The 12721-nt window shown below is 50.3% G+C and overlaps 1 protein-coding gene across 3 annotated transcripts in view; it reads right to left on the reverse strand.

Moving 5' to 3' along the window:
• Positions 1–52: 52 nt before the first annotated feature.
• The window catches only part of kcng4a (potassium voltage-gated channel, subfamily G, member 4a), a 117655-nt gene continuing 104986 nt past the window's right edge, over positions 53–12721 (reverse strand). For all 3 annotated transcript variants that reach the window (XM_088341077.1, XM_088341076.1, XM_088341078.1), the window contains one exon: positions 53–7078. In XM_088341077.1, the coding sequence (XP_088197203.1) occupies positions 6230–7078 (849 nt within the window). In that variant the 3' untranslated portion in view covers positions 53–6229. The remainder of the gene's footprint in view (positions 7079–12721) is intronic.

Here is a 12721-nt window from a genome sequence, read left to right on the forward strand (position 1 = left end):
GTTGTGCTGTGCAACCAAAAACTGTTTAAAAAAGAAGACAGACTACAGACACTTAAGATGACCAAACCACATTTTTTTTACTCAGCCTCTTGCAAATATAGAAAAAAGGAAAAAAGAAGAGGGAAAAGAAGAAATGAAAAGACACACAGGGGTAAAGAGAAATGAAAGAAACAAGATGGAAAAGGGAAAAAAACAACAACAAGACAGCAAGAAAAAAAGATAAGTTTTTTTCAGCAAGATGGCCGACAATGATGTCAGCTCCATCTAAGTGAAGTTAAATAATATAAATGAAAATTTCTTTACCAACGAGTTTCACAACCAGAACAGGCAGTGGACCCAAATGTGTAACGTTTCACACGATGCTTTTTTGGGGAATCGAGAAAGTCAGGCGAGGGGGAAAAAACAAGAGCAATCCGGTGCTCGCTGGGCAGGAGGAGCAGGAAGCCTTTGCGAACAAAGCGTGGTCGGGCAGCCGGGACGGGAGAACGGTGCGTGGTCGAAATCAGAAGCAAGTCGGGCAGCCGGGACGGGAGACAGAGCAGAAATGTAAACGTCTATATAAATGCAGATCATTTCATTTCAGAGATTGGGACAAGTCTGGTAACCAGAGATGATCGGGAATCCAGGGACAGATGAGCAGGAAACAGGAACAAGTCGGGAACAGAACGGGAGCTAGAGTCAAAAATGGTTGCCTTGCATGTGCGGATGTTCGCTGACGGACTGACAAGGAGTGAACGAGAGTGACGTGTTTAAATAGAAGGAGGACTAATTAGGGAACGAGTGGCAGCTGGGGCTGACTGGTGAGCGCAGATGAGGGCAAATGGCAAATCATGACAGAACGCCCCCCCCTCAAGTGACGGCTCGGATGGACCCTCATAGTGCTGAGCAGGCAAAGCCGAACCGCTTATGGATTGAGTACCCGCTCCACGGCGAACGGTCCCAGGAACTGGGGAGCTAGCTTGCGAGATACCACCTGGAGGGGAAGGTGGCCAACCAAACCCTGGTGCCCACCCGGTCGACAGGAGGGGGTCCTCCGGCAGTTGGCCTCGACGGAGTACGTGCCGACACCCCGAAGCACGGCGTCACGAGCCTGCGCCCAGGTGCGACGGGCTTTGGACAGGAGGCCTCTTCCTCCTGGCTGGGAAACATCCCGAGAGACCACGGAGCAGAGGGCTGTCTCCAGCTCCTGGTTGACACGCTCAAACTGGCCGTTCGACAGGGGTGAAACCCCAAGGAGAGATTCACCGAGGCCCCCAGAAGACGAAAGAACTCCTTCCAGAAACTGGAGAACTGGGGTCCCCGGTCGGAAACAATGTCCTTTGGAATGCCATGGACCCTGAAGACGTGAAGCTGGACTGCCTGTGCAGTCTGTTACTGAAGCAGTCCACCACAGTGAGGATGGTCGTCGTCCCATCAGAAGCAGGCAGTCCACTCAAAAAGTCCATGGGAATGTGGGACCAGGGGCGGGTGGGAACGGCCAGGGGCTGAAGAAGGCTGGTTGGATGATCCTGGGAGCTGGTCTGGCAGGCCACCAGAAGCGTAGAGAGAGGAGGCAGCAAGTGCGGGCAGCCCCCTGGTGACAGGCCAGGCGGGAGTCATGCCCCCATTGGAGGACCTCAGATTGGTGACGAATAGGCGACCGTCAGGGCAGGTGCTGGGTCCCGGTCGTTCTTAAAGCACCCTCCTCACATAGTCCCTGACATCACAGGTAAGCACAGCCACCATACGGGAACTGGGAAGGATGGATGACGGGCCCTGGGAAGGACCGCCCCCCCCTTCTGGAACTGGCTGGAGAGGGCATCAGTTTTGACATTGCAGGAATCCGGGCGGTAGAAGAGGGTAAAGTTGAACTGGGCAAAAGATAGAGACCAACGTGACTGTCTGGGGTTCAGGCGCTTAGCCGGGCGGATGTATTCAAGATTCTTGTGGTCCGTCCAAACCAGAAATGGAACCGTCATTCCCTCCAGCCAGTGTCGCCATTCCTCAAGGGCGAGCTTGACGTCGTAGTTGCACTCCGAAGGTGAGAGACGTTGCGAGATGAAAGCGCAGGGATGTATCTTGATGTCCTCAGTCGACTCCCACGTGGCTGGATCCATCTTGATGCTACGCTCTGTCACAATATACCCCAGGAAGGACACGGTCTTGGCATGGAACTCACACGAGACGGCGAAGAACAAGTTGGACCTGCTGTGTGTGTTCCTCCAGGGACTTGGAAAAGATCAGGATGTCGTTGAGGTACACAAAAATAAAGCGGTTCAACACGCAGCACGTCATTAATTAGTCCTTGGAAGACGGCAGGTGCGTTGGTATGGCCAAAGCGCATAACCAGTTACTAATAGTGCCGTGTAGGGGTGTTAAACGCTGTCTTCCACTCGTTGCCCTCCTGGATTCGCACTAGATGATAGACGTTGCGGAGATCCAGCTTGGCGAAGACCGTGGCCCTCTGGAGAAGCTCGAATGCAGAGGAAAGCAATGGGAGAAGGTAGCGGTTCTTCACTGAGATATCGCTCAGGCCCCGGTAGACCATGCAGGGGCGGGGTGACCAATCCTTATTCCCCTCGAAGAAGAAGCCCGACCCTGCCGGCAAGGAGGATGGACGGATGATGCCAGCAGCCAGGGCGTCAGAGATGTACTCCTCGATGGACCTTCTTTCAGGAGCAGAAAGGGAGTTGAGACTTCCCCGGGGAGGTGTGAAGCCCGGAAGGACGTCTATGGCACAATCATAAGGTCCATGCAGTGGCAGAGAGGTGGCCTTGTCCTTACTAAAGTCCTCCTGAAGCTCGTGGTAACAGACACGGACCTTGGACAGATTGGGCGGTGAAGGAGTGGACCCTGAACGGATGGGATGAGGCGGCGCGTAGGCAGGTCTGGTGGCATTCAACCCCCCCCACTCCAGAACCGGCCCTGTCAGTCAAATGAAGTGAGGGTTGTGCTGGACCAACCAGGGATGGCCCAAGACGAGAGGCTGGCTAGAAGAGGGTAGCAGGTGGAAGCGCATTTTCTCGTGATGATTTCTGAAAAGTGTCATCACTATTGGCTGTGTGTCACCGTGCCCAGCAGGTGGCCGTCCAGAGCTCGGGCAGGAACCGGGGTGGTAAGGGGGTAGAGCTTAAACCCCAACCTTCGGGTTAAGGCCGTGTCCAGGATGTTGGCCTCAGCGGCAGAGTCAACAAGGGCGGGCAGAGCCTGCGTTGAATCAGGAATTCGAAAGATGAGCCTAAGTACGGGTCTCCTGGTTCTGGAGGTCTGGGTGAGGGCTGAGCTCAGTCGGAGTCCTCCAGCGTCCGATGAGCTCGTCCTTTTAACAGACTTGATGTGACCCAGTACCCTTGCCCGCCACAGTATAATCAAAGACCCTCAGACAGACGCTGCCGGTGCTCTACCACTGATAAGGACGCACGGGCCACCTCCATAGCCTCCAGAAGATCTTGATGGGCCGCGGGCAGTGGCTGGGATGCCGAGGGGGTGCAAATCATGACAGGAATTCAAAAATTGTTATAATTTATAAGTTCATGTATTTTTGCTTATTTTCAAAATGATTTATTCAATATATGAATTATATTTTTCCCACCAGGAAGCACTTAATAATACACACTGTCCCTTTAGACTTTTACATTAAGGCTGGGTCCTCAAACTATCACCCCGCAAGCAGCAATTGGTGCCCGGGCAGCGAGTTTGAGACCCATGCTTTATAGGGAATATTTTTGTGTGTTATTAATTTTGTTACAATTATTATGATTAAATAACATTATTAATGTTATAATATTATAGTTATTATTAAAACATATATTATATATATTAATAGTATTTCAGATCAAAGCGGCGCTGCCACGAGCGGCTGCCTTTTCCAGCAGCTGCCCTATTGTTTTATTGTCTGCTCCTATCTTCGGTGTTTTTTCTTCCCGTTTTGACAACTACACTATGGATTACTTCTATCCTATGGGACATGGGTTTTAGCGCACAAAAATGCGTGTATTCAAGGAATTTCAACTCCTTGCCCTGAAGAATTCTCGTGCTGGCGTGATGAAGGGGCCTATCGTGGAAGAAGAGCCGGAGCTAGTGAAGCGGCTAGCGGCGTTACAAGTCTTCGGTACCATCCGTAATCATGGTTAATGCGAACTCACGACCAAATAAGATCATCGAGTGCTGGTGGAAAACATCGAAGCGCAGAGGGAGCGCAGTTGCTGTGTTTTGCAGAAACGTGGCTCACGTTTAGCATTCCGGATGCTAACGTGTAGCCACCCGGAGCTACACGGAGCTATCTGGCTTCAACGCCGCTATACAGAGACAAGAAAGCCGGGGGGAATCGGAGAGGAGGCGGACTTGCTAACACGAGGTGGTGTATCCCTGGATTTTCACAAAGAAAAGATTTCCATCTGCCGCAGGGATGTCGAACTTTTGGACTGGCGTGACGTCATCCACTCCGCTACAAGCACCCCTAGGGCATCATGTTAATCTGTTAATAAACAACGGGGTAGACTGCTGGAAGTGTGAATTTCCCTACGGGGATGAATAAAGTATCTATCTATCTATCTATTATATGATACTATCCTCTTTTTATTCATTACATTTGAGAAGAAAAATGTTTTTCTTTATTTGGGTCGCAGTTTGTAATTATGGTGGGATAGAGGGTCCTGACCAGTTGAGAACCAGATTGGTCTCCAGTATTTTTGGTTCATTTCTAAAATTAATAAATTTTTGTTAAAAGAGAAACGGCATGTTGTAGATTTGAAACACTACCGTTCAAAATACATATGCCCAGTTTTGGCATATCAATAAGTTAACGTGTTTGATATTATTTCAAAAAGAAAAACTGATATCAGTGTTTTTGTTTTAATGCAGGGGTTGGAGTAGGTGTGGCTCTTTTCATGAGTAGATCTGGTTCGGAAACAAAATAACCATGGCGTGTTTTTGCCATTAGGGATAGAAGTGCTGTAGCCCTTTTTTTTAACTTTAAGGCTAGTGAGAAGCAATGTCAATACGATTTTTTCCGTGTTCTTAGCTGAAGAGATGCATTAGGATAGTCATGCAAGTGAGATGTTGGCCTTTTACCATTTCCCAGATATTTTTAAGCGTATGGTTTGTGTAAGTTAATAAAAAAAATTAGAGCTACAAGATGTAGAAGAGTGCCATTGATGAAATGGAACAGAGGATGGATAATGACCGCTTCATTATCAAGGTTTTCCAACAGACCTGGTGCGATAGCTTGCATAAGTGTAAAGCAGCCATTGCCTCAAGTAAAACAGCCTATTTCTTTAAGGTAACTGCCGCACAAATAAAAAAAACCCAAATCCTCTTTCACACTATAGCATTGCCAACAAAGCCACAGAATGGTACAAAATGCTGCAGCTCGGCGTAAAACTAAGACTACAAAGTTTGATATTATTACGCCGATTTTGGCTGACCTGCACTGGCTCCATGTCAGTTTAAGATGTGATTTTAAAGTTCTGCTTGTATTATACAATATTTTGAATGAACCTGCTACATCATATCTTTCAGATTTAGTTACCCCCTATGTTCCTGCTCGGAGTCTCGCTCGGAAAATGCTGGTCTACGAGTGATCCCGAGAGCCAAGAAGAAATCCGCTGCTTTGAGAGCAATATCCATTCAGGCCCCCGTGCTGGGGAATGCTCTGCCCTCTGAGATTAGATCTGCAACCTCAGTGGAAGTGTTTAAGCTTAGGGGCCGGTCACACAGCCGTTTGCGGCTGAATCACAGCTAAAATTTTGCGTTTTTTTTGCCCGTGGTTGCCCGCGATGGAAAATGCGCAAATTTGGCCAACCCGCTGTTCATCGGTGGTATGCCCGCAAAACAGACGCCGGCGACTGTTCCGCTTCCTCATCGCGTCATTTCCGCGTCATTTTCTCGTGTGGACCACGGGTATAAAAGCTCCCGAGCCGGTGTTGTGCCCAAATCCGACTCCTACGCAAAATTCTTTTCTTCTTTTTCTACATTTTCCTTTTTTTGCTCGCTTTCAGTCTCCATAGTTTGTAGGCTTCCAAGGACTCTTTTTTGGTTGTACTACAAATTACAGCGACATCTAGTGGACAAGTATTATACACTGTCCCTCCAAGAAAAGCAGAATGTTTTTATCAGCACTGTTTTTGTGGAAAACCTTTTCTGGCCCAACCTCACCCGCATCCATGCTTCGCGGCGCCCCACCAAATTGAATTTGAGACCTATGCTTTAGGTTGAAACCAGTCTTTTTTTAGTGTATTATGGAGTTCATTCAAAAAGCTGCCACTGGTATGCTGAGATTCGTTGCCAGAGCGTCATCTTTTTTCCAATCGAGTCCTGAAGCAGTCAAATTGTCCACTTTCCCATCTCTTCTATTCACCCCGTCAATTCCTTCCCCCTGCAGTTTCGCAGTGGCGTTACTGGATGCTGCGGCTGCGGCGGCGGCGCACTCTTCCTTGAACAAACGGTCGTGCTCCATCTTGAGTTCTTGGTAGGACCGTGAGAACATATGGAAGATGGAAGTAGCGGGAAAAGCCATAATCAGGATCCCACTCAGGATGCTGCTCAGTGCCACAACCTGCCCGGGGATGGAGCGCGGCACCATGTCGCCGTATCCCACCGTTGTCATGGAGATGATGGCCCACCAATAGGAGGCAGGGATGCTGCTGAAGTCATGGGGGCCTGTGAGCTCGCTCTCGGCCAGGTGGACCAGCGGCGAGAAGAGGGTGACAGCCACGCACAGGAAAAGAAGGAGTAGCCCGAACTCCCTTGTGCTGCGCCTCACCGTTAACCCGAGCGTCTGCAGGCCCAGAGAGTGTCTGGCCAGCCGCATCACGTAAAGGATCCTCAGGGCTCGCAAGATCCTTAGCACCAAACCTAGCTTGTCCAAGTAGCCTTTACCGCCCCCTTGTCGGTCTCCGTCCAGGCCTGGTTCCTCCTTGAACACCAGGGACACGTAGTAAGGCAGGATGGCCATGGCATCGATGATGTTGAGCGGCCCACGGAGGAAGTCTAGCTTGCTCTGGGCCTGGATGAAGCGTAGAACAAACTCCAGCGAGAACCAGCCCACGCACACCGTCTCGATGATGAACATATTGTAGCACTTTGACGAGCACTCGCCCTGTAGTGGATAATAACAATCAAACAGGGGGAAGAATCAATTTCAGCTATCACATCTGACTTTCATTTCGACATTAATTAATTAAAACATTAATCACGGGATAAAAACTCAACAATTGATCAATAGAAATGTGATACGGAATGACTTATGAACGGCTTTAGAAAAGTGGATGGCAAAAACAATAGCAGAATCATAGGAGTCCATTTCTGGGGCCGTCAAAAAGCAATACATTCCTAGAACGCAATTACTATTCTTGTTATTGAGTAGTGTAGAGCATTATTGATACAATTTTATCACTCAACTGCCATTACAACATGGCGTGTTACTCTGCTGCTTTTTAAAAGCAGTACATGGTTTATAACAGGGGTTGGGAACCTATATGGCTTTTTCTATGAGTACCTGTGGCTCAGAGACAAATTTGATTGCATGCAAATTTACTCCATCTCGTTCAAAACTTGAGCCATTAATCCTGTTCAGATACATGCAAAGCCAAACCAAAGTTAATGCAGTACTTCGCAGAATATATAGGGCACGTGTTCACTACAATTTACAGTCAAGATGTCACACAAAAAAAAAAAAAAAAAATTGTTTTGGCTGTACAACGCTAAAGAATCCTCTATATTATTTTGTGGTAAAGTTATGTTTTCTTGTCTTGACTTTGAAAATAGAAAATTGAATATGAAAAATGTAACAGTGGGCACTTAAAATCTTCAGCTTTAGCCTATTCCCTTTGGGCACATGTTTAACCCTCGTGGCATGCAGGAAGATATTATGTACATTTTAATGCTTGTATTTTCAACCATCGACCAACCATCCATTATCTGCACCGCTTATCCTCAGTAGGGTCGCGGGGGTGCTGGAGCCCATCCCAACAATCATCGGGCAGTGGGTAGGGGACACGCTGAACTGGTTGCCAGCTAGTCGCAGGGCACACAGGGACAGACAATTCGCTCACTCATTCAAACCTAGGGACAATTTTGACCGGCCAATTAACCTGACATGCATGTTTTTGGAATGTACGAGGAAACCGAAGTGCCTGGAGGAAACCCACGCAAGCACGGGGAGAAGATGCAAACTCCGCACAGGAAGGTTGGTAGCTGGATTTGAACCCATGTCCTCAGTACTGTGCCGCACACGCGCTAACCACCGTGCGGCCGTACTGCGGCTTGAATTTTCAATTAAAGATAAAATATTGGAAAGCAAACACAAATTTTCCCAGGGTTGTGTAAACATGTAGATGTTCAAGATGGCATTGTGCTGTGATTTATGTTATTTGAATTTGGGAGCCGACCACATTCAATACACTAAACTATTTTTTTTTCGATGTAAAGACATCAATTATAATTCACATTTTTGTCATAGCATAACCCTAGTGTATTTCAATGCATTAAAAAAAGTAATTTTTCTGGTCTAGTTGTGGGCACAGAGCTGGACAGCCTGACAAAAGTAGCTGAGAGACGGGCACTGAGAAAGCTGCGGTCAATCATAAACAATTCATCACATCCACTACACAGCATCATCTCCAAATGGAAGAGCAGCTTTAGTGACAGACTGCTGTCACAGTCTTGTTTCACGGACAGACTGAGGAGATCATTTCTTCCTCATGCCATGAGGCTCTTTAACTCCACCCGAGAGAGTAAAAGCCCACATTAAACCACACCCCCACATTGCATATTACCCTATTTTTATTACAGTGTGTATTTCATGTAACACTATTTAAATACTCTATATCAACACGTTACATTGGGTATTTATGTATTATATTCCTTTGTAGCGAGCAGAGACGGGAGTCGTAGGCGGAGTGTCAAAAGAAGGTGCCAACGAAAGCTGCTTTAATCACATTTTAACTTGCAATCACAAAACAAACACGAGAGTGGCTCGAGACGGCCGAATTAAGAGTCCCCCTAGGAACTCGCTAACTAAACAATGGTTCCGTGGGTGAATTATGTAAAACCCACTACACAAGCCCCCCCAGAATTCACCCATAGTCAAAGTCTCTGTGCCTGGTTGGGACGCTGACCCGGCCACTGCGGGTACAAGGAGCTGGAACAGCGGGGGGGTGAGAGCTTGTGGACTCAGTTGGAGAGCCCACAGGTGCTGGGGGCGGAGGGTCAGAGTGGGTACCCACGGGGCCGGAGGGTCGTGTCGCAGGAGGACGGCCGCGCCGTGGGGCTTGGGCCAGTTCCAATGGCTTGGACATATCCATGTGGGCAGGCTTAACCCTGTCCACGGAGACAGTCTCTGGCCTACCACCAATGTCCACGACCATGGTCTTGTCACCATGCTGCAGGACCTTAAACGGTCCATCATAAGGAGGGCGCAATGGTCCGCGGTGGGCATCGTGGCGAATGAAAACAAAACCAGCCGAGCGCAGGTTGGAGGGAACCCGTGAAACTGGCCTGCCGTGTCGCGATGTGGGGATAGGCACAAACACTCCTGCAGTGCCCTGCAAGATGGACTTCTCCCTGGATGCAGTTCCCGTTCGGACTGAAAAATGCCGCTCAGTCCTTCCAAAGGCTGATGGATTCAGTGCTCAGGGACATGCCTTTTGTGTTCGTCTACCTGGACGACGTCCTTGTTGCCAGCTCCTCAGAAGAGGAACACTTGGAGCACCTCAGAGACCTCTTCACCAAGCTCAGTCAGCATGGCCTGATTATAAATCCCGCGAAATGTGTTTTTGGCGTACCCTCCATCCACTTCCTTGGGCATCTCATCACCAAGGATGGGGCTTCCCCCCTACCGTCTAAGGTAGAGGCTGTCTCTACCTTTCCTCTGCCGCCAACAGCACGGGGCCTCAGGGAGTTTCTCGGCATGGTGACATTCTACCATAGGTTTATTCGCCGAGCCGCTGATGTCATGCGCCCACTCTACGAGGCCCTCAAGGGTAGGTCACCCAATCAAGCTGTTGAATGGACCGCTGAGAGGACCAAGGCATTCGAGGACACAAAAACCGCGCTGTGCCAGGCAGCCATGCTGGCTCACCCAGCTCCCGGAGCCCCAGTCGCACTGACTACAGACGCATCAGACCTAGCAGTGGGTGCCGTGTTCGAGCAGTGGGTTGACAATGCTTGGCAGCCACTCGCCTTTTTTAGTCGCCAGCTGGTCCCCAGAGAACGTAAATACAGTGCATTCGACAGAGAACTACTTGCCATCTGGTTGGCGATCCGCCACTTCCGTTTCATCTTGGAGGGCCGTGAGTTCATCGTCTTTGTTGATCATAAGCCTCTTACGTTCTCCATGTCCAAGATGTCCGAACCGTGGTCCGCCCGCCAGCAGCGCCAGCTGTCATTCATATCGGAATACACGACTGACATCAGGCACATTGCTGGGAAGTCCAACGTGGTTGCGGATTGCCTGTCCAGAGCAACCATCAGCGCTGTGCAATTGGGGCTTGATTATTCCAGTATGAGTGTGGACCAGGCTTCTGATAACGGCATCCAAACGCTCAAGAGCTCAGACACTGGTTTGCGGCTGGAGGAGGTTGCGGTCGGAGACTCAGGGGCCAAGCTTTGTTGTGACCTCTCCATGGGTTGGCCTAGGCCGCTTGTCCCTGCTGGCTGGCGTCGGGCTGTTTTTGAGGCAATACACGGCCTGTCTCATCCTGGCAGGAAAGCATCCATTAAGCTAGTGGCCCAGAAGTTTGTGTGGAAAGGGATGAGAAAGGACGTCCGGGACTGGGTCGACTCATGCGTGGCATGTCAACGCGCCAAAGTGCACCGTCACATCAAGGCCCAATTGGTACCATTCGCCATCCCCGAACGGAAGTTTGACCACGTTAACATTGACCTGGTGGGCCCACTGCCCCCTTCACACGGTTTCACTTACCTCCTGACGATGGTGGACAGGACGACCCGTTGGCCTGAAGCAGTTCCGCTGACTTCCACCTCAGCTGTCGATGTGGCCCGGGCGTTCATCGGCACATGGGTCGCCCGTTTTGGACCCCCTGCAGATCTCTCATCTGACAGGGGCGCACAGTTCACCTCCGAGATGTGGAACACGGTTGCCGAGAGCCTGGGAGTCAAACTTCACCGCACCACTGCCTACCACCCCCAGGCTAACGGGTTGTGCGCGCCAGCCTGACCCATGGGGACTGGGTCGATAAACTACCCTGGGTCATGCTGGGACTGAGGACCGCTCCCAAAGAGGACCTTCAGTGCTCTTCAGCTGAGTTGGTTTACGGTCAAGTGCTGCGGGTGCCAGGTGATTTCATCCCAGACCCAACGACACCCTGAGAAATTCGAACAACCCAAATGGAGTTATCACGGCCGTCTTCGGTATATCTGAGGGATGCACTGGCAGTTGGTGGTATCCCCGCACTAGGTCCACCTTGGAAAAGAGAAGTTTGCCCGCCAGGTGTGCAGAGAAGTCTTGAATGTGCGGGACTGGGTAACGGTCGGGCGTGGTAGCCTCGTTAAGGCGGCGATAGTCCCCGCATGGGCGCCAGCCACCGCCTGGTTTCGGGACCATGTGTAGTGGAGAGGCCCAGGGGCTGTCTGATCGGCGAATGATGCCGAGACGTTCCATGTTCGCAAATTCAGATTTAGCAGCTGCTAGTCTGTCTGGATTGAGTCGTCGGGCCCTGGCATGAACAGGGGGCCCCTTGGTCTCAATGTGGTGCTCAACCCCATGTCTGGTCGTGGAGGCTGAGAAGGTGGGCTTCGCCAGACTGGGGAATTCAGCGAGGAGCCGGTGGTAAATATCACCGTCCAAGAGAGAGCTGGACAGACCCTCAAAATTCCCTTTGTCGCGGACACACGCGAGAGAGGAGAAATTCAATGCGTCAACGAGGCGGCCATTTTTCACATCGACGAGTAATCCATTGGCACACAGAAAATCTGCACCAAGAAGAGGAAAAGCAATATCCGCAGTGACAAAGTCCAATGTAAACTGCTGACCCCCAAAACACACGTCCACTGTCCGTGTCCCGTATGTGCGGATGGGGGTGTCATTGGCAGAAGTTAATGGAGGTCCATGTGTTCCCCCCCGCACATCGTCCACATTGGCAGGGAGGACGCTCCTCTGGGCGCCGGTGTCACACAAGAACTTTTGGCCGGAGATGGCGTCCCGGATGAACAGTAGCCGGTTTCTTGCGCCTGCACTCACGGCCGCTACAGAGTGCAGGCCTTGAAGTTTCCTGTCGCGTTGGAGGTGCAAGGGGGACGGCACTTCTTGGCCTTGAACCCAAAACGTGCATGGTAGTAACACAGACCTGACACCTTCTGATCGTCAGTGGCCGCGCGTGCCTTGCTGGCTGGGGGCGTCGCACTTGATGGTGTGTAGGTGCGTGTAGGGGCCAGCACCTCATGTATGTATCTATGCGTGGCCAGGAAAAACCGGTCCGCTTCCTCTGCCAATGCACGCGGATCTGTAATGGTTGTATTCGCAAGCGCCGTCTGGACATGCGGCGGCATGTGACGCAGAAACAGTTCAATGAAAAGAAAATTTGGCTCTTCGGTGCCAAGCAAGTTTAACATCATTTCCATGTGATCCGATGGCTTACTGTCTCCTAAGCCCTGAATAGCAAGGAGGCGTTGAGCGCGCTCAGAACGCGACAGTTCAAAGATTCTGAGGAGATATGCCTTCAGTCCCTTATATTTATCCAGTTCAGGAGGGGATGTGATGAAACTCACCGCTCTGGCTGCA

Source organism: Urocampus carinirostris, chromosome 7, assembly GCF_059441175.1.
Source record: "Urocampus carinirostris isolate Australia breed hairy pipefish chromosome 7, RoL_Ucar_1.0, whole genome shotgun sequence".
Taxonomy (NCBI): Eukaryota; Metazoa; Chordata; class Actinopteri; order Syngnathiformes; family Syngnathidae; genus Urocampus; species Urocampus carinirostris.